This window comes from Pavona decussata, unplaced genomic scaffold, assembly GCF_977016875.1.
Source record: "Pavona decussata unplaced genomic scaffold, jaPavDecu1.1 SCAFFOLD_45, whole genome shotgun sequence".
NCBI classification, from domain to species: domain Eukaryota; kingdom Metazoa; phylum Cnidaria; class Anthozoa; order Scleractinia; family Agariciidae; genus Pavona; species Pavona decussata.
This window is the reverse complement of record NW_028145467.1, coordinates 1,087,854-1,110,370: the sequence shown is the minus strand read 5'-3', so window position 1 is coordinate 1,110,370 and position 22,517 is coordinate 1,087,854. Positions and strand designations below refer to the sequence as shown.

Sequence of the window (22,517 nt, the reverse complement as noted above, 5' to 3'; positions counted from 1 at the left end):
CTTTCCTTGAACATTTAGACATTTTTGTAAAGTATAGTGAATTTTATTCAGTCACAATTTCCAGTTATCTGTGATACGGTTTTGAGAAATTGCATATATTTTGGAAAGGTAGCTGTAGTCATATTCTATAATTTAGCGTTTATTCTGTGTTTTGAAATGCTAAAATGTTTTGGAGTGTTCATTGACTTCCTCGCTTTTTGAGGAGTTACTGTTCGAGGAATATTTTGGTCGGCTGTACAAAGTGGTTTTCACGAGAACATTTCTCAGCTCAGGTTTCCCGCCGTTTTACGATTCCTTTGAAAATCGCTTCGCGTTCGATTTATAAAGCAATTCAAACGTGCACAATTTCACTAAATCTACGGTTACTTTGTATTTTAAACCTCAATTCTAAATGTTTTTTGCGTGTCTATGGTTGCTGAATAAAACACTTATTCGCGGTTCATTTTCAAACACTGTAATTCCATGTACCTTAAAATCCACTTCCTAATCTGGTGTTGGGAATAATTATAAAATTCTGGAGAGATGTCATAAAGCTGATTAAAAACTCTTTAATTAACCAGCTATTGACAGATGTAGGACATGTTCCAAGCTCTCAGGGTGAATATCCTTCTGCGTTCCAACAATGGAGTTGACAGCTAACCTAATTTTAATCTCCCACAAATATTTTATGAATGCGGCGTTCTACGCCGCTTTCGCCAAAAAATCGAGGCTCTAGCTTCTCATGAAAGGTTTTACAATCGAGGACTTGTTACCTTTAGGAGTTTCCTTGAACATTCCCCCTTTCTTGGCAGCTCAAATCAAATGCCAGCACAAGATGTTGTTCGCACTCAGGAAATTGCAGGCCTGCGAATTCATGTTGAGCGTGCCATAAAGAAAATCAAGAATTTTCACAATTGGGATGGAGTTGTGCCCCTCCATCAGTTTGGGGTTGTCAATGAAATGTGGGCAGTCTGTGCAATTTTATGTAATGCTCAACCAAACATTATTTCTATTTGAATAAACTGGGACAAAAACTATTCTTTGAATATCACTATACCATTAGCTCTAAGTGATCCAAAATTGTGTACATGTGTAGACAACCCAATACCCAGGAAGTGATAATATTTTGTTATTGTTGTTGTTCAGTTTATATAAAGTGGCTATTATTCCTACCGGTCTCCACTCACATAAGAAAAAAGATGTGATCCAATTTAAAATTGTGTGACGTTTCATTCCTGTGTGTATCAGCTCAAAATCAAACCAGACAGTTTCCCTGCTATTGGCAGTCAATATAAATATTTCCTCAGTTTTTTTTATTCAAAAGAAATAACATTGTGGTGTTCAGTTTGTAAGTTTCTCCAGTAGTCAGGATCAAAGGCTATCCTCTCCACGTACAGTCCCTTGCTGGTGTAGAAAATGAAATCATACCACTTGCTTCCAGTTATCCCCATTTGTCCTTGCACTTGTGCATAGTATGCATGATCCCTTTTCAGTCTGCACTCTTTGTCATTTATTTTTTCCATAAAAAAATTGGGATCAGAGCATGCATCCAATGGTGTTACATGGAACTTGGTGTAGGGACACTAATTACCTCTCCCAAACCAAAGCAATGTACACATCTTTTATCTACAATTTTTGCATCAGGCGAGGCACCTAGTAATGGACAACTTTTTGATAAGACAAGTCCACTCCTTAAAACAGCTACTGGTGTATTCTGGTTGAACATGAATTTCTGATACTCTTGAAGAGCGATGGGTTCATACTTAATGCCATTGGCAACATATTTCGAGGAAAATGGCTTTGGGTGCATGATGGACTGTGCATAGGTATCATGATTCCTTTTCCTTTTGGTAATCGCTTGGAAGTTGGAGGCAGTAAATCGATAGGTGCGTTCTTGCTTTCACATTTCTGATGATGATTGATCCCTTGTTTTGCTTTCGATTTCATGGATTTTGTCTTTATCCACATTTAGAGTAGACAGCAAGTTCTTCTCAGAATCTGAGAGCTCCCGAGGTGTGGTCATGTCCTCCTCATTTGTCATAGGAAAGCGAGGATAATGAGGGAGGTCCAGGGCAACATAATTTACTCTCTGAACTGAGGCTAGATTCGCTTGAGCAGAGAAATTCGATTCTGTGAAAGAAGTTTGATAACTCAAGAACGACCCAACAGGACTTTTGCCAAATTTGGTATCACTCATTTCAAAAGCTAGGTTTTTTTCTTTGTTCATATGAGCAAAACCCAAGTTTGGATCAATTCCTGAAAGTTCAGATTTAAAAGCCTTCTCTCTTTCCAGATCATGTTGTCGTTGTCTTCTGGCTTCATACAATAAGCATTTCACACCACCACCACAACGTGCGGTGCTCGGTTTATCCAGTTTTGCCTTTTTTAGCACAACCTCCATGACAGGTTGAGCTACATGCTACTTTGCTTTGCGAAGTGTTGTTGGCACAGACTGGTGATGAATATTTCCAATGTTCTTACCCGATCTTGCAATATGTTGGTTCATTTCTGCTAGGGTAAACATCGGCATTTTTTCCAGCGAATTACCCCATCCACTTTCTGGGTAATTCACAACGTCGACCTTGGCGACTGAATCTATATTCAGTGAATCTTCGATCTGCTGTTTTCTCTTGGTATATAAGCTGGTCGGCTCAGGATCGACGATGGTTTTGTCTTTTCCAGAGGTAATATACTCTTCAACTCTGAATATGGAGTTACATGTCAAGCAAAGGAATTGAAAAAATAAGTTTTGTCGAGAAAAGGATAGAAGTGAAAAAACCGATTGCATCGTAAGTAGACCAACTCCTTACCATTTCACAAGCTCCACTTTCGTCTTAAGTCCCTTTGCCCGATCACCTCTACACCGTAACCAGAACTTCAACTCATCATTGTTAAGTTCAGATGGTTTTCTTCCATGCAAAGAAGCACCAGGGATATCTTCTTCGGTAAGAACTGCGACGCGTGTTGTTGAAGCAGTTGCTATGTTGATGACCTTTCTGGCCTAACTAGCCTCGCCCTGATGTTAGTAGTTACCATTCCGCCCGAGCGGTCCGCCATTATGAAAGTCGTGTATTGGCACATGTCAAGAAAACGCTGCACTCCAGATTTGTCAGTGGGCGTTGGCATCTCTGTAATTGAAGCTACTTTAGCTGGATCGGGCTCTACACCTTTGTCAGTAAGCTTGTGTCCCATGAAAGTGACAGAGGGAGATTTAAACTGCAACTTTTTCGCTGATTCGCAGGTCATGGTTGCTGCATTTTTCTAACATGCTCGTGAAATTTTTGTCGTGATCGATGTCAGCTTCCTCTTTTGAATCCCCGCATCTAAAAACACAGATGTCGTCGGCAATGTTTATTACCCCGTGTAAGCCGTCTAAGAATTCATGTTGGCGCCGTTGATACTCCTCCAGTCCCAAGGCGATCCCAAATGGCATGCAAGTATAACAGTAGCGGTCGTTTGGTCCCCGGAACGTAGTAAGTAGAGAAGACTCTTCATCCATCACGACGGTGTGAAAAGCTTCAGATACGTCAAGAATGGTGAATACTTTGGCCTTCCTCAGTTGTGGAAGCTTTTCTTCAATCGTCGGTATTGTGTACTTGGGTCTTCTGATGGCCTTGTTAATGGTTTGACTTGAATCAATGCATATACGAAGTTTTCCATTTGGTTTCTCTTTTAACAGAATGTTTGAGAGCCAGTCTGTAGGCTGTGAGACTGGCCTTATGATGCCTTCATCACAAAGTCTCTTTAACTCGTCATTTACTCTGTCCAACTTTGCCACGGGAACGCGACGCGTTGAGGCGTGTACTGGAGTAACATTAGTATCAAGTTCAATGTGCAAGGGGGTTCCAAGAGGATTACCAGAGGATTTCCACGGCCTGGCTATACGTTTGAGTAGTGGTGTAGAACGTCTTCCTTTGTCAGTTTTCCTAGTGGTGGAAGTGACTGCATATTGTGCGGAATGTCTTCTTCAACTGCATTTGTTCCATCAGCATACACCTTCAAATAATCCAGGGCTTGTACATCTCTTCCGCTGAAAAGTGACGGTTTCTGATTAGGCACTGATTAAGTCTATGGTGTGAATCTTGCCCCTTCTATCACAACACAGGGTTACTTGGCCTTCAGGACACATAGTTCCGCTTCTATTAAGACTGGTCCAAAATTATTATTGTTTGTACCTCACAAATTACTTAATACAGTGATTGAGACAATTCTTGTGAAAGAAACTTGACTCTTTTATTTTTCCAGGTGGCACTGTCTAAATTTTTCAGGGAACGGGTGCATTATGGCGCTTTGATGAATTTAGTATTCCATCGAATTCGACAGTTCGATGAATTCAGTGTTTTGATGAATTTAAGTTTTCAGTTGCGATGAATTCAACATGGTTTCGGTGAATTCACTGGAGTATTCTATGAATTCAAACCTTTGGTGAATAAAAGAGTAAGTAAATTCACAAGATTGAATTTTGAACCCCATAAAGCGCCATAGAACATAAGCAAACAGTTAAAAACTCTTTTGTAAAACCTGTGATGTACGTAGCTAAACAGGACTCAGTGTAGGTTACAAAACAATCCCACACTTGTGCATTGATAAGTTTGGAGCTAACAATAAACTCCTGCAGGACAGTTCAACGCACTTTATTCTCTCAGAGGTTGCCCGTGCCAGTTTAATTTGTTACAGACGCAAAGGTGAATCGAAAATGTGAACGACTGCAACAAGCGGTGAACCAAGCGACATTCGTGGAAAACAAGAACACATAATAATTATTTATTAATAACACAACGATAAGTCAATACAGATAAATACAAATGTTCAATCGCTTATCTGCCTGATTAGCTTCCAAATAGTCTTTATGGTCAAATAACATCCATCGGAAGAAGCAGGGCAAAGTCTTTTCTCACCAACAACTACATATTCTATTCTTATCCCCCATACATGTGCTTGCGTAGTTACATAATAGGAATACGCGACTTAACAACAACTGTTCATAAATGGAAGTGTGAACCTCGTAACAAATTAAAGCTTAAAACGTGCATTGACATTAAGTATTAAATCATTACACACTGTGCGACAGCTCAACCCGCTGGACTCTCCTATCAGGGATTCAATCTGATTAAAGTTTATTTCAGTGTACAGCATGGTGCGTGTATGTTTTATCAATTGTTTCAATGCTAAGCTATACCGGGAAACACTTCCGGTAGCTCTGACTGTGAGATTTACGGCGTCCGCGGTGATGATATGGCCAAAATGTTACAGCGACACATTTTTCAATTTCCACCTGTGAGAGATAACAGCAGATTGTGTGTCAAGTGGTCGCCTATGGGAGGTTAAAAACAATTGAAAATTTTAAACAATCATTTCTAAAAGTGGTCGCTTATGAAAGGTGGTCGCCTACGAGAGGTTCAATCTATAGTGATTTGACTTGAAAACTTTTGATATTTTGGAAAAGTGGTCGCGAATGAGAGGTGGTGGCACCAGGAGGTTCCACTGTATGTCACAAATAATGAGTTTTCCTTAAAAGAAAATGGAGTAAATTTAGCCAATGTTAATGTTTCAAGATCAATGTTTGAACATTGGCAAATGTGCTTTTTAATGTGGGTATCGGCTAAAATTGTGATACATGCTGTGCTGTACAGACAGTGCTGCTGGCATACTCCAGAAAAGACCGAAAATTTAAGTTATCAAAAGAAAAGTCCAACCTTGCCACTGTCAGTTACAGGAGACTCGTGGGAGCTAGGTCAGTAAATTAGGTTTATGTGACAAACGTGACATACTGCCAGGATTTCAACATTGATGAGTGTATGTTTGGGATCAGATGTATTTCGCAGTCAGTGATACAGGCACACCTGGAACAGAAAATCCGCATTCTCCAAACATGGGTCAAGCCCTTACTAAAACATTAGAATAAAAATAATTTTGGAATAAATGTGTTATATTTTAAGCATGGTGAATAAATGAGAATGATGTATTATTCAGTAACTGACGCAGGCATACTCATAAAAAAATTCGAGTGCTCCTATCCAGGTCTTTGTGGACCATGTTCTTCAACGGTCGCCCAAATTTTGACAATTTGGAAGAAGAAGAAGCCCTGTGCACAGAACTTGAGGAAACCGGTTTTCTGCTGTTTGTACTCCTGCCACGTGCATTGTAAGTTGGAAATCTTCGACTAAGCTCGGTTACAATCGACGCTGAGTTTGTAGGTGGGATGGAACTGTTAGAAGTACTGTTAGTAGCCGTTGATGCTGCCAAATTTCGGATGTCATTAGTCTGTAGGTTTCCATTGGCCTTCAGTGCTTGTGTGGCAATGGCACACGCGGAGGATATCTGTTGAATGTTTTCGTTGTTGGCAGTCATCTTTGTTTGAGTGCTGCCTGCTGGCAGCCGCAATGCATTAGTTGAGCATATAAAAAGTCAATAGTTGACCATATTAAAGTCAGGTTGAGCATATAAAAAGTCGAGTTGAGCATGTAACAGAAGGCCAGTGAAATGTTGTTGCCCGTTTTCGCTGTTGTAAACCAGTCAAACCAGGACATAACAGTGTATTACTGTCTTATATTTTGCACGTTCTTTCGACTTTATTTGGTGAAATGACATAATAGTGGAATAGTGAAGATTAGTTATTAATATTATGTACATAACTATAAGACTAGTCAAAAGCCCAAACAGCGTAGAATCACTCTCAGGACCTGGGGGCATTGTGTACATTGCTTTAAGTTGAGTTGACCATATAAAAAGTGAAGCTGAGTATATAAAAAGTCAATAGTTGACCATATTAAAGTCAGGTTGAGCATATAAAAAATCCAAAGTTGACCATGTAAAAAGTGAAGTTGACCACATAAAAAGTGGAACAGACCATATAAATGGTATACAATATTGACTGGTTTGGCGCCCCATACATTTTTACAAAGTCGATTTTCTACTTGAAATAAACACAGGCGCTGACCTGAGAAGAAGAAATTGTCAACCATTAAAATTTGAATGTAAAATTATCGGAATTGAAAGAAATGTGATGGTATTATCATGGTTATTATCTGAATTGTTTCAAGAATAAGGCCCTATATGACTCCTCATCCAATGTGAAATCTTGCCGTTTATCAGCAGCAACTAAGGGCTTTATGAGCCCCCCCCCCCCCCCCCCTTCATTTATATAACTGAGAGCCCTTTACTGTCCAAGTTACATCAATATACATGTAATGTTACTCAAATTTAAATGTTAGCCAGGTTAGGCTGCACATCCTGATCGTTGTGTTAAAGTGTTTCTGAACAGTAATTTTGTACCAATAAAGCAAACTGGCAATGTTGTTTGAAACACCAATTAGGGCACCATTTTCTGAGTGCTAATAATAATAATAATAATAATGATAATAATAATAATAATGATGCCAAATTACACATGTGAATGACTCACTTTTAGGGTTAAGCTCATGCCTGAATTTCGTATTGTCATTTAAGTACCCCAGGAATCTTTCACTCAAGAAACATTATTATGACCATGAAATTTTTGACATGATAAATAAACTTAAACAAGTCATTTAATTGATGACTTTTCATACATCAAACAATGAACTAATAGCAATAAACTCGGGTCAGTCAATGACCAAAAGAAAATCACAGAAAATAGTTGTGCTGCATCAGTTATCAGCATCACATTATTATTATCAACAGTCATAAATTAATCCAGGGAAGGCAACAGCACAAAACAAGCTCTACTTATTCTTGGTGTTTAGGATTTTATATAACTTTCCAGGCCTCAGTTCATTATATTGTGCAAAAACAAGGTTTTCATCAAAATTTCAATTTTTAAATAAGTTATAGATAAATTTGCGTTGACTAAACATTGAAGAGTTTTCCCAGTTTTTGATCTAAGGTTTCTCATCACAACTGTCCACTTATGAAGAGGGGGGCAGTTGACTGTACCAACCTCCCAAAGGTCTTTAACCTGATGTAAGTTTTCAATGTTCCTTGGTATGAACAAAGAGTCAAGCCACTGAGACATAGAACCAGATCCGTATTCTGTAAACATTGCCATTGTTGCAGGGTCAGTGACAGGTGTGACCAAAACTGGTTGGTTCACTGTAGGAGGAATGGAGGCTGTTGTATGTTGGGTTCTTGATGGAGAGATTAAGGTGGTCGTAGGGATGGCCAAAGGAGGTTGGTTGTCTGTAGATTGGATAAAGGCTGCAGGATGTCTGGACAATGTAGGTTAATAGATGGTTGATGCAGATGAGACGAAAACTGTTCTAGGGGTGGCCCAAGTAGGTTGGTTGATGCCAGATGGAATAGAGGTTGTCGTGGGTGGGGAAGGGGTAGGTTGGTTTCTGGAAGAAGGGAGAAAGGCTGTTGTAGGGAACGGCGAAACACATTGGCTGATTGTAGATGGAAAGAAGGCTGTTGTAGGAATGGACAAAATAGGATGGTTACTTGAAGGAAGAACAGAGAGTTTTGTAGGGATAGGCAACGTATGCTGGCTGCTTGTAGACGAAATCAAGGCTGTTGTATTGATGGACAAAGTAGGTTGGCTGCTTGTAGATTGGATGGAGGCTGCAGGATGTGTTGATAGAGCAGGTTGATTGATTGCAGGTGAGATGATGGTTGAAGTTGAGACAGGCAAAGTAAATTGGCTGCCTGATAATGGAATGGTGGCTGAAGTTGAGACAGGCAAAGTAAATTGGCTGCTTGAAGATGGAATGGTGGCTGAAGTTGAGACGGGCAAAGTAAATTGGCTGCTTGAAGATGACATGGTGGCTGAAGTTGAGACGGGCAAAGTAGATTGGCTGCTTGAAGATGGAATGGTGGCTGAAGTTGAGACGGGCAAAGTAAATTGGCTGCTTGAAGATGGAATGGAGGTTGATGTAGGTTGACTGCTTGGAAGATGGAGGCTTGATGAAGTTGGGTGGCTGTTCAAAGGAGTGACGAAGACTGCAGGATTGCTTAAGTTAGAAGAAGGGATGGTGGCAGCATCGTTGGAAACCATGGAAATAAATACAGATGACCAATAGGCCACTTGCCTCGCTGCCTGAAGAGCAGGACCAACATCACTTTCTGGCTGATAATCCTTAAGTTGTTGAGTGATGTTGGTCATCAGGTGTATCAGGTTGCTTGGTGGTCTTCCCTGAGGTGCTTCATGCTGGTCAAAATCATGGTGCAAAACAGCAATCTTTCTTTCTGCATCATTAACTATTTGCGTTGCGGATCTTTGCGTAAGTGTTGTTGTGTACAGTGATATTCTATTAGTACAAATTCATTTCTATCCATCCACTACATAAACTGTGGACCGCAGTGGCAGTTATTTGTAACTCTTAAACATTATGTCACAATCCTTGACTACAGGACTATGGACTGTGGTATTAGTTGTGTGTAAGGCCATCTCTTTTTTTTTTTTCGTTTAGCCTCAAATGTATTTTCTAATATATTTAGGTTGGTCGGTCAGATTGAAAACAAAAAACAACAAAAATAATAATCAAGAAGTCTTGGGATAGGAGGCTGTGGCTGTGGAGCCTGGAAACAACAAAACATGAACCCTGAAAATCAATATGGCAGAAAAGTTGGTTGATGTTATTGTAATTCTAGGACAACCTGGGAAACACTCCAACTTGATTGATATTTATATATATTTAAGTTTTATTCATATTCATGCACCGCGGTAACGGTGCTTCCAAGTGGTCGGGTATTCTTGGCTTTTTCTCTTCTTCTTTGAAAGGAAATTTGATCTTTAAAATGGTGATATTGCGTATGGAGGCAGCAAGAGAAAAAAAGTTTAGTTCTGATGGGCTATTGTGTTATGCCTCGTTATTCAAAGCGTTCATTCAAAGGGTCCATCCGAGGTATTAGTAATCCCACAGAGTTACACGATAAAATACTCCCTCGCCTCAAAAACGTTACATGGAATATGTTGTACGACGCTAATTAAAAGTGAGATATAGATGTGATGAACAACCATTTACACGATAAAATATTCCTGTGCTTTATAAACGTTCCATGGATTATGTTGTACGACACTAATCAAAGTGAGATATAGAGACAGACCTAGATGTCATGAGCAACCATTGTGTGATTGTGAGGGATCGTAATGTAAAACTAAGGGTGATCAAAATTCCTGAACGATTACTTACTACTGAGGCGTTGCTAGTGGTCGCAACGGATTCCAATGGGGTGGAAACAGCCAAAAATGAGCTGGAACTAGCCGCAGAAACGGAAGGCACACTTTCCTTGCTTTCCGCCATAATGTTGACAATTTGTCAACAACATGGACAACTGTTTGCCTTGGTAGCCACGTCTTTACGCTTGTAGGAAAATGTGACGTCACTGTAGAAATTTGTAGCAACTTGTAGGAATTCAAGACCATATATGGCGCCCGGAAAAAATTAATAATTTTGTTACGCTTTTCATGGTAGGTCCGATAATAAGCAATTATTGGATGAGGTTGAGCATGATAGCGAGAATTATCAAGGCCGAGGTTTGTGTTATCTGCCGAAGCCGAAGGCTGAGGCGGATAACACAAAACGAGGCCTTGATAATTTCGCTATCATGCGAAAACCGAATCCAATAATTGTTTTATTTTACAATTATAAATGTACAAGCGTTGAGACATTTCATAGAACAACAACAAAGTAAGCCACGCAATGACACGTTTCAGTGTAAACATCTTTATTAATGACAGCCGTGAATAACGTGTAAAGTGGAATTCAAAAGGTTTACAGAAAGGATTTAAGCTCCAAAACATCTGAAAACGTTTCAGGAAAAACTGAATCGAACTGAAACTTTTGAACAAAATTCTAAAGTTAAGTTGTACGGTCTTATGAAAAATGTTCCCGATTTGCGTTTAATGAATGTTGACATTACAGTTGAAGAAATTAAAATTTTTCGTTATCTCTGAATGAGAGTTCTGTACAATAAATTCCTCTTGAGAAAGACTAATAACAGGAGATAACTGGTGCGGATTAATAGCCACTTCCTCACCTCTCACCTCGCACTCTTTCGTCAGGGTTTCCGACATTTTTCCCTTGGTTGAAATGTCAGTCCTGCTATAGCTCCGAATGCTGGATTCATTTCTGTGCCCACTCACCGCCATGATATGCCTTGCTTCGAACCCGGACTTGTCCAGGATTGTAACCGCCGTTGCCCTGATCGAGTGATTGGTGTAACACTTTGAAAGTTTGGCTTCTCAAGAGATCCTTTTCATTTTTTCACCGAGCAAACGCTCTCCGACAACCATGTTATCGTACCACACTTGATCAGATATGCCGGCGTTTTTCTTCGGCCGCTGAAACAAAAATTCGTTTGAGGGATTCAGGTGCTGTATGTACCGTTCAAATGAAGCCACAGGACAGTGTGGTCCTGGTTTCTCGAACATCACGCCTCCTTCAAATCCTTCATCATTTTCTCGTCGGTTCTTTGTGAGTTCATCTGTTGTTTTGCACACATATTTTGCACCTTTGCCACCCGTGCTGAATGAAAAATCAGCTTTTTTGAGTTCACGAAGATTTTGCCTTCCTCGGCGACAAAAGTACAACATAACCTCGAAAAAAACTTTGTTTTGAAGCGTTTCCGGGCTGTTTTGGTTAAAAACATCGCTTTCGTACAGATTTTTAAGATCTTCTTCGCAGATCGGTGGCGTGTGTTCGACTTTGGCGAGCCCTTGTCGTTTTAGTTCAACGCACTTGGCGCCAAAAACTCTGTTTGCCTCGGCAAATGCTGGATCGTTTATTATATCAAAGCCAAGAGTCGCCTTGAAGTGTCTGCCCAGTCCAAATCTCAGGCTGTTGAGAGTGCTTTTGGAATAAGTAGTTCCATCGACTTTTCTAGCTTCGGCATAAAATAGTTTGAGAACGTTACTGATGCCATCTTTGGTTTGCGGTTCGGGAACTTTCTTCTCCTTCAAATACTGCTGTAAAACTCTAAGAGCTGTCTTAGTAGCTCGTTTGGTGTTCTTTGCGTCCTTGTCGTCAACAAGGCGTCCTAAATCCGCTTCTGAGACTGACGTGAATCTTGGAGCGGACTCCGCCATGACAATCTTGCTCAAACCACCGGCTAGCTTGTCAGGTGACGAAAACCATTGTCTGCAAAAACACGTCATACCTACATGCACAAACGCCAGTGTCTGTAGATGTGACGCGATGACACAGCGCCATCTAGAATTAGCGGGGTGCTTTTAGCCAATCAAAATTGAGATAGCATCAGCATTGTATAATAATAATAATTATAATTATAATAATAATAGTAGTAATAATAATAATAATAATCTTTAAACAGGGTGTGTTCTCACAAAAGTGGTTTTCAGAACGGCTCTGTATAAAATAAATAAATAGAGAAGAATAAACTAAATTAAAGTTTGCAGACATTACTATTACAATGATATAAGATAAAGGGATAAAATAGCTACATTATGCGTGTCAACAATGACAAATTTTCCTTGTGCAGACTTTATACTGACACAGAGTGTCCATAAGCAACAGTCACTCCTTCCTGAAGGTCGCTGACTCTATTCTGCGTAAACAGGCTTACAAGGTTGTCCAGGTCAGTAGTCTATCCCGAATGCTTGGGAGAATTTTATTCATATATGCAGCAGCCCTGATTTAATGAGGTTGTCCCCTAAAACCATTGAATAAGTTGACATGACATAAAGTAGATATAGGGAAGGGTTTAATGAGATGCAAGTCATCTAGGTGGAAGAGGGATTTAATGAGATGCAAGTGTATGTATAATTTGGAGTTTAGTTAATGTTTATTAGTCAAGTGTACTGTGCTCTGGTGGTACGTTTCTGCCCAACCAGCCGGGTGGTATCACAAATATATAGGGAAAGAGCAAAGGATAAGTTGAGAACCAATGAGAAGACACTAACGTCATGGTCAAACAGGCTCAAACCAGTTTTCCTGAGTGTATATATTAAAAATGCCCATCCACTAGAAAAAAAACTAGTCAAACCGGTTTTGTTTACCCTTATTGAGTATTTAAAATGACACCGTAAAGAAACAACATTGAATTGAAAAACTGCCTTTAATTATTAAAATTACAAAATTGAATTTTAAAAAAAACCTTATTTGGAAAAACGGTATTATTTACATTTGATAACTTGGAAAAAGAAACTATTTGAAAACACTAAACTAATACAAAAATTTGATCAACTATTTTTTATTTAAAAACACTAATACTATTTTCAAGAAAAAATATAAGGACTGTGAAATATTGATTATTAAAATTACAAAAATTAAAAAGGTTGAGTTAAATAAATTTCTACAAGGGATCTGTTCATTGATGGACACCTGTCACATTCCTCTGGATTTGCGTGCCCACATTGCACTAAGGACCGTAGCTTTTCCTCCAAATCCATTTTCTGGTACTGCGTTAGCGGTCTTAAAAAGTAATTGCATGTGACGCATGAAGCCTCTTCGTCCCTGTGTGGGTGGAGTGCACAGCAATGCTGAGAAAACAGGAAAAAGAAAAAGAGAGGAAAGAAAAAGAAAGAAAACAATTGAGTTATTCGTTGGGTTAAATTAACCATTCCACTCGAGCGTAAGTTATAGAAAACTCAATTGACATTTTAATATCAAAATTATTAAAATTACAAAAATTAAAAAGGTTGAGTTAAATAAATTTCTACAAGGGATCTGTTCATTGATGGACACCTGTCACATTCCTCTGGATTTGCGTGCCCACATTACACTAAGGACCGTAGCTTTTCCGCCAAATCCATTTTCTGGTACTGCGTTAGCGGTCTTAAAAAGTAATTGCATGTGACGCACGAAGCCTCTTCGTCCCTGTGTGGGTGGAGTGCACAGCAATGCTGAGAAAACAAGAAAAAAAGAAAAAGAAAGAAAACAATTGAGTTATTCGTTGGGTTAAATTAACCATTTCACTTGAGCGTGAGTTATAGAAAACTCAATTGACATTTTAATATCAAAATTATTAAAATTACAAAAATTAAAAAGGTTGAGTTAAATAAATTTCTACAAGGGATCTGTTCATTGATGGACACCTGTCACATTCCTCTGGATTTGCGTGCCCACATTACACTAAGGACCGTAGCTTTTCCGCCAAATCCATTTTCTGGTACTGCGTTAGCGGTCTTAAAAAGTAATTGCATGTGACGCACGAAGCCTCTTCGCCCCTGTGTGGGTGGAGTGCACAGCAATGCTGAGAAAACAAGAAAAAAAGAAAAAGAAAGAAAACAATTGAGTTATTCGTTGGGTTAAATTAACCATTTCACTTGAGCGTGAGTTATAGAAAACTCAATTGACATTTTAATATCAAAAGTTTTGACGGGACTAAATATACAGTCCAACATCAAATTATGTAGCGCGACCATTTCCTCCACGGTCCATGGAAGGGGCAGCTCCGTCCGACAGTGCGGACACCTGGAGGTACTTGGAAGTAACGTTAATCTCCAGGCCCCAGTTGTTCAAAGGCCGGATAACTTTATCCGCTGGATAAGGCACTCTTCAGCGTCTAAAATATACTTCACGTTAAATGTATTCCAAGGTTTTCGTACACTCCCCAACTAAGCAGTGGTTAGAGTGTGCATATTCGCTTGTGCATGAGGAAATACTGAAATATTTGCACAGATTGAAACTGTCGGATAGTGACTTATCCACTGGATAAAGTTATCCGACCTTTGAACAACTGGGGCCAGGTGTCCAGACATCCCTGTGCATCGGTTGGCCACAGCATTGTATTTTCTCGATATCAAAGTCTTCTTCTTGGCAAATTACGCACTCCTCCTCCTCTTGTAAAGAAAACAAATCGTACTTTCTATTACATTTGTATAAGTACTTTTATATTCTTACCTTAAGAAATCAACGGTAAATGGTTTCGAGTAACTTTGCAAGCGGTTTCTTTGAACACACGTTTTGATTTCATATGTACGCAACAATAATTTGCTTTCAAGTTAGAACGAACAAAGATTTTGAATTTCACTCTAAACTTAACTGTGTTATTACAGATACAATGTCAGAAATATTTTACGCTTGAATCAAACAAGAAGCGAAACTAACTGAGAAGCAAAGCGTGCTGCAACATATTCCTACACGAAACTTTTCGCGTAACTTTGCGCGAGCGGTTTCTTTGAACACACGTTTTGATTTCATGTGCGCGCAACAATAATTTGCTTTCAAGTTAGAGCGAAAAAAGATTTTGAATTTCACTCTAAACTTAACTGTGTTATTACAGATACAATGTCAGATATAGTTTACACTTGACTCAAACAAGAAGCGAAGCTAACTGAGAAGCAAAGCGTGCTGCAACAAATTCCTACACGAAACTTTTCGCGTAACTTTGCGCGAGCGGTTTCTTTGAATACACGTTTTAATTTCATGTGCGCGCAACAATAATTTGCTTTCAAGTTAGAACGAACAAAGATTTTGAATTTCACTCTAAACTTAACGGTGTTATTACAGATACAATGTCAGATATAGTTTACCCTTAACTCAAACAAGAAGGGAAACTAACGGAAAAACGTAACGCGCTGAAAAGCACATTTTCTTTTCACCAAAAAGTATTGATGCTACTCAAGTTTAGCGATCAGCAACAGTTTGCCTTTAAGTCAAAACAAATAACCAATTTTTGAATTTAACTGCAACTTAACTGTTGTAATGAATCAATGTCAGAAATACTTAACGCTTGATTCAAACAAGAAGCAAAACTCCATACGCGCGCGGTAATAATTTGCTTCCAAGTCAGAGCGAATAAGGATTTTAACTTTAACTCGCAACCTAATGATACACTCACAGAAATAGTTTTACGCTTAGGTCAATCGAGGAACGTAATTGTTCGAGTTTAACGCACTGCAAAAAACCTATCGCAGAATTCTATACACTGAAAAACATAGCGAAACTTTTCGCGTAACTTTGCACGAGCGGTTTTTTTGAACACACGTTTTTATTTCATGTGCGCGCAACAAGAGTTTGCTTTCAAGTTAGAACGAACAAAGATTTTGAATTTCACTCGAAACTTAACTGTGTTATTACAGATACAATGTCAGATATATTTTACGCTTGACTCAAACAAGAAGGGAAACTAACAGAAAAACGTAACGCGCTGAAAAGCACATTTTCTTTTCACCAAAAGGTATTGATGCTACTCAAGTTTAGCAACCGGCAAGAGTTTGCTTTCAAGTCAAAAGGAATAACCAATTTTTGAATTTAACTAGCAACTTAACTGAAATACGTTACGCTTGATTCAAACAAGAAGCGAAACTAACGGAGAAGCGAGACGTGTTGCAACACATTCCTACACAAAATACTTTGCGCTTAAGTAAAACAAGAGGCGAAACTAATACTTTTAGGTCCTATCGAATGAGCATAATGACATGTTAAGCAAATATAGTGAACTCACCATTCTGATGACAACTCTTACAAGTTCACAATCCATGATAGATGATAACAGTTGTAGATCGATGATAACAGAGATAACAGTTGTAAAGATAAGTCGGTAACAACTCTTAGTTCGACGCTTATTCCTAACTGAGTCAAAACAACGTGATTGGTCACTTTGCTATGCTACCTGATTGGTGCGTTTTGAACATAAAAAATTTTCACTGTCGAAAGATTTGCGAGCTATCTGATTGGTGCGTTTCGATCCTACGATTTCAAGCTCCAGTTGATTATACCGTGAACGCGGACGCGTTAGGAAAATGCTGAACTTTTTGATTGGTTAATGTCAGAACTCTATTATCTCTTCAATGTCAAACAATAGGAATGAAATGAAATCTTGTGAAACCAGATAATTTCTTGTTTAAAACCAGTTTTTAACAAAAAAAACAATGTATATTGTTTCAAAAAGGTTTTGATTGGTGTTTTTCGATCCTGAGTGTTTCCTCAGTATTCGCATAATCATTATGAAAAGAGCTACACGCTCCAGGTTTTCCATTCAACTTTGACAAGATGGAAAGACAAGCTCACTTTAACCCTGAAGTTTCAAGAGCCGTTTACATGAAAGATAGGAAGACAGAGCGCTGTATTGAACATTGGCCAAGTACACATTTGGTGAGTGAAGCCGAAATTGCTTCACGTACATCTGAATTTCAAGACGTACATCGTATTCAAAAGAGACAGTTGCATGAATATCATGCTCAAAGAAAAAAAGGTCGCCTTCACATGCGTCAAGATATCATAGATGCTTTTTGGTTTGTTTATGAGCAAGAGGTGTGGGATCGGTTGATTGATGCAACTGGTACCCCTGACCTGACGGCTGACCATGTAGATCCATTTTTGTTTGAAGTCATTCGGTCCTGGTACAAAAATGAAATTGTGAGACTATGGCGTGAGAAGTGTATGATGATGGATCCTGTAATTGAACAACATGAAATGGTTCCTTTTCACGGCCGTTGGATTCAGCAACAGTTCAAAGAAGAAGGAAATGTGAAAACCATGAAAGAAAGTTTGAAACTACGAGCAAATAATTCTTCACATTGGTTAACTGACCTCGTGGATGAACTGGTCACATCCCCTGACACTCCTTCGGCGCAAGACTTTAATTTTGAAGCTTTAGATGAGTTTGTAATCACAACTCCTGAGACCTCAGTGAACTTTCAACAACATGAAAACTTCAATGACCTACCTCAGCTCATCCCCGGAGTGGATTTTATTGATCTCTCAAAAACTGAACCAATGACTGAGTTTAATTTTGAAGCCGCGCATGGAACGGAACCCAGCTCTAACACTGAACAACCTGACGTTTTAGAAGATTCAGATGAAGTAATGATACACGCGATGGAATGCTGTTTTTCGGTTCTGTAAGTCATTCAGCCTCATTTTCAATCCTGACGTTACTTTCCTAATAACACTGTTAGTTGCGTTACTCTGTGTTGATTCTGTAAGTTATTCAGCAGGTTTTTAATCCCGTAACAACTGACGTTACTGTTTTTCGGTTCTGTAAGTCATTCAGTCTCGTTTTTAATCCTGACCTTACTTTCCTATTAACACTGTAAGTTACGTTACTCTGTGTTGATTCTGTAAGTTATTCAGCAGGTTTTTAATCCTGTAACAACTGACGTTACTGTTTTTCGGTTCTGTAAGTCATTCAGTCTCGTTTTCAATCCTGACCTTACTTTCCTATTAACACTGTAAGTTACGTTACTCTGTGTTGATTCTGTAAGTTATTCAGCAGGTTTTTAATCCTGAAACAACTGACGTTACTGTTTGTCGGTTCTGTAAGTCATTCAACCTCGTTTTCAACCTTGACCCTATCTTTCTTTGTATTAACACTATAAGGTTTGATGGTTCTGTAAGTAAGTCCAAAATCTTGAACGGATAATGGTCTATTGTTTATCTCTGTAAGTAACTTACTTTAAATTTTTAATACTAGATATATTACTATTTTGTTCACAGTACGATCTTAGTTCATTAGAAGGAGGACAATGAATGCTTATTGGCTGCAGAACAGGTTGGGTCGGGAAAGGATTTATGGACATCTGAACAACACTACACACTTCGTGAAGTAGCCACAAGACAAGCCCGCAAATTTAACACTATAGCTACGGACTATCACCTGTCATTAAAGCTCCAAGCAAGAAGACGTATCCCTCATGGATCAGCTGGGTAGAATTTTCGACTCATGGTACATGAAATGACTGAAATGACTACAGGAATGCGCGACAACGATCCGGTACGATTTGTCCTCCAGAGTAAATCACTAGATTACCCCATATCCTTATCGTTCATGCCTTGTCACGAGTTAAGTGCCGCGCGGATCATGGGCGAGGTGCAGAATGAGTGTCCATTTGGTTCACGTTGGGATGCCACAAGGTGGGGTTGCCACTCGCAAGAGAAAACACTTTGGTTTCAAGTTGTCCAAGTTCCTTGACAGCAAGCGATGCGTCATTCGCATCAGGAATAAAGATTTTCTGTGTCTCGCCCATGCCTTGGTGACAGAGTTGGCTCGGCAAGAAAAAGACCCTGCATATGGTTCTATTTGACATGGATGCAAACAACAACGACTTTTCGCACAACAGCTGCATAGGAAGGCTGGAGTTCCAGAGGGTCTCTGCAGGCTTCCCGAGGTGGCCAAGTTCCAACAAGTAATTACAGAACACCAAATCGTCGTCCTCTCCGCTGAACACTTTAACGCTATTATCTATAAAGGGCCCAAAAGAGAAAAACAAATTTATTTATATCTTTATCAAAATCATTATGACGTCATCACATCCGTCTCCGCTTTCTTGGGTAGAGGTTATTGGTGTTTGGAATGTAAGAAAGGATACGACAAAAAAGCGGAACATCGTTGCAGTAAAGTATGCAAGTGCTGCTTCACCGAAGGTTGTCAAGGGTATATCCAGAAAGTATCGTGGCGAGAGTGTGGGCAGTGTCACAGAATGTTCGCCGGAGACGAATGCTACGCTAACCACTGTCGTCCAAACAAAGAAGGGCAATCGGTTTGTACTAAATTCTATAAATGTCGAAAATGCAACAAAGTCATGTCGCACAAGAAAAGAAGTCCAAAAGCTCACATGTGCGGTGAAAAAATTTGTTGGAACTGTGAGGAATTTGTGGACCCCAATACTCATTGCTGCTACATGAAGCCTATCGTGTCTCAACAAGATGACGACCAAGAAGATCCAGAAGACCAGCAAGAGCAAGGAAAGCAGAAGGAAAACAGACGTAAAAGAAGACATGTTGCAGAAGAGTTGATTGACGATGACGTAGAGGAAGGTGATGAACAAGAAGGGCAGGAATATTTGTTCTTCAATATCGAGAGCAGGCAAGATGAAGGACGGCACATTGCAAATTTATTAATTGTACAAGATGAAATGGGGTTTGAAATGGTGTTCAAGGGGGATGACTGCGTGGACCAGTTTGGCACATGCCTGTTAGATGGAACTCATAAAGGTGCCATCGTCATCGCCCACAACCTCAGGGGTTATGACGGGTTTTTCCTCTGTAAATACTTCTACAAAGAGTGTCTATTACCAAGCCTGATCCTGAACGGTGCCAAAATCATGTCTATGGAACTCGAACAAGCCAACATCAAGTTCCGCAATTCTTTAAATTTCCTCCCAATGCCACTGAAAGCCTTGCCCAAAACCTTTGGTCTGACGGAACTCAAGAAAGGTTACTTTCCTCATTTCTTTAATCGTAAGGAAAATCAGTGTTATGTTGGCCCTCTTCCGCCTATTGAAAACTACGACCCAGATGGCATGAGTACTAAAGAATGGCTGGATTTCCTGACATGGTATGAAGGGTTATGCAGGCGCAATTATGTGTTTGACTTCCAGAAAGAATTGCAAGAATATTGTCGCAGCGATGTAGATATTCTCAGACGGTGCTGCCTGCAGTTTAAACAGTTGATGGAAGAAACCTGCAATCTCGACCCTTTCATGTACTGTGTTACCATTGCAAGTGCCTGCAACCGTGTGTTCCGACAAAATTTCTTAAAAGAAAACACTATTGGACTCATTCCCTCACAGGGATACCAACCCGCCCGCAAGTATTCCATCATGGCTCTCAAATGGTTAGCGTGGGTTCATCACCAGACAGGAGACCGTATTCTACACGCTTTGAATGGGGGAGAGCAATGAATCGATGGTAACTACGTGGATAGCTATAATCCTGAGAAGAGGACCATTTACGAATTCATGGGATGCCTGTGGCATGGTTGTTCCCGATGCTATCTACATAATACCATGAATCCAGTGAATGACACAAGAATGGAAGATCTCTTGGAAGGTACCATTCGCAAAGTTGAGTGTTTCAAGAAGCTTGGATTCCGAGTAGAAGTCAAATGGGAATGTGATTTCAAGCAAGAACCAGCCACCAACCTAGAGATGACAGCCTTCATCGACACCCTTAAATTCGACACACCATTAGAACCCCGTGACGGTTTTTTCGGGGGTCATACAAATGCGGTTTGTCTTCACAAAGAAATTTCTGAGGATGAGGAGATCCATTACGTTGACTTCACCTCATTGTATCCTTGGACAAACAAATATTGTGAAGTCCCAACTGGTCATCCAGAAATTCTCACAAGCGAAGCTCTCGTCAACCGTTCTGCTACCGAGTTCTTTGGTATGATTAAGTGTGAGATTCTCCCACCCTCCTTCCTGTTCCATCCAGTGTTACCCTACCGTGCCAATGAAAAACTGATGTTCCCTCTCTGCAGAACATGTGCTGAGAGCCTACAACAGACACCCTGTGAACATGCAGATGAAGAACGTATGCTGTCTGGAACCTGGTGTTCCATTGAGATTGATAAAGCGTTGGAGCTGGGATACCGCGTGGTTCGAATGATAGAGGTGTGGCATTTCCCTCAGAGATCGTCCGAGCTTTTTACAGGGTACATCGATACCTGCCTCAAAATCAAACAAGAGGTGAGCGGATGGCCCTCCTGGTGTCAGACAGAAGCTCAAAAGGGTCAGTACATCAGAGAGTATGATCAAAAAGAAGAGATCAAGTTGAACTATGAAAAGATCAAGAAAAACCCTGGACTGCGTTCACTGGTTAAATTAATGTTGAATTCCTTCTGGGGAAAATTTGGCCAACGCGACAATATGCCACAGGTGGAGCTTGTGAAGGACCCAGAACGTTACTTCCAGCTCCTCACGTGTCAGTCAACCCAAGTGAAAAACATTCAATTCGTCAACGATGAGTGTGTAAAGGTGTACTACACACAAGGGGATGGATTTCTTCCAATGTCTGATGAGACCAACGTTGTCATTGCTGCTTTTACAACTGCCCATGCCAGGCTGAAGCTCTATACTGTCCTTGAACGTCTACAAACAAGAGTCTTGTACTTTGACACAGATTCTGTCATCTTTACTAGCCAACCAGATGATTGGATGCCAGCCCTTATGGACTATCTCAGAGAGTTAACGAATGAACTGGACGATGATGATTATATCACAACCTTTGTCCAGGGGCCCAAAGAATTATGCCTACCAAACGAAGAATGGGAAAACAGTCTGTAGGGTCAGAGGATTCACCCTCAATTTTCGTGGATCACAGAAGCTCAACTTTGAAAACATGTGTGGTCAAGTCTGCAATCCAAATGGAGAACCCATCTATCTGGAGAATCCACACTTCATCAAACGAGATGCGAAAACAAAGACAATACATACAGTAAACTTAAAGAAGAGGTACAAACTTGTGTATGACAAACTAGTTATTCACGGTTTCACAACATTGCCATATGGTTATTGCTGAATCTACTGTTCCATACTTGAGCCTGCAATCTGAAATGGTGATGCTGTGGAGGATAGGGATGGCTATAAGGGGAGGTTTGGAGGCCATCTACAGCTCATTACACATTGAACAGTGAACATGAACAGACTGTTTTTTTTCCTGGTGCGTGGCTGCGCTCAAACACTTGTACAACGTACCTCTTTGCCAATCGTTTCCTCTCACCATTGGTTGGATGTTTTGAAATATGCTTATATGGCTCGAAGCAACGCACCTCTGAGAGAACAATATGCATTTCACCTAATGTTATGTGATACGTATTCATCGCATTATCCTACTCCCTGGTGGATGATTCGACAAATAATAAAGCTCCTTGGCTAATGTTATGTTCGTCATTTTGTCACATACAATGAGACGAAGGCGCAAGTAGTTGAA

The 22,517-nt window shown here is 39.9% G+C and overlaps 1 protein-coding gene and 2 pseudogenes across 1 annotated transcript; all 3 read right to left on the bottom strand.

Annotated features, from left to right (window-relative positions):
• Window positions 1–1,292: 1,292 nt before the first annotated feature.
• LOC146482573 (uncharacterized) lies at window positions 1,293–2,383 on the bottom strand (annotated as a pseudogene).
• Window positions 2,384–7,172: 4,789 nt separating this feature from the next.
• Window positions 7,173–22,517, bottom strand: part of LOC146482569 (uncharacterized) — a 26,796-nt pseudogene continuing 11,451 nt past the window's right edge.
• On the bottom strand, window positions 7,979–12,052 carry LOC146482572 (uncharacterized). The gene is made up of 3 exons (XM_085106930.1): window positions 11,559–12,052; window positions 11,283–11,423; window positions 7,979–9,215 (listed from the first exon to the last, which is right to left on the bottom strand). The coding sequence occupies exons 1-3, from the start codon at window positions 12,050–12,052 to the stop codon at window positions 8,180–8,182; spliced, it is 1,671 nt and encodes a 556-aa protein (XP_084963056.1). The 3' UTR covers window positions 7,979–8,179.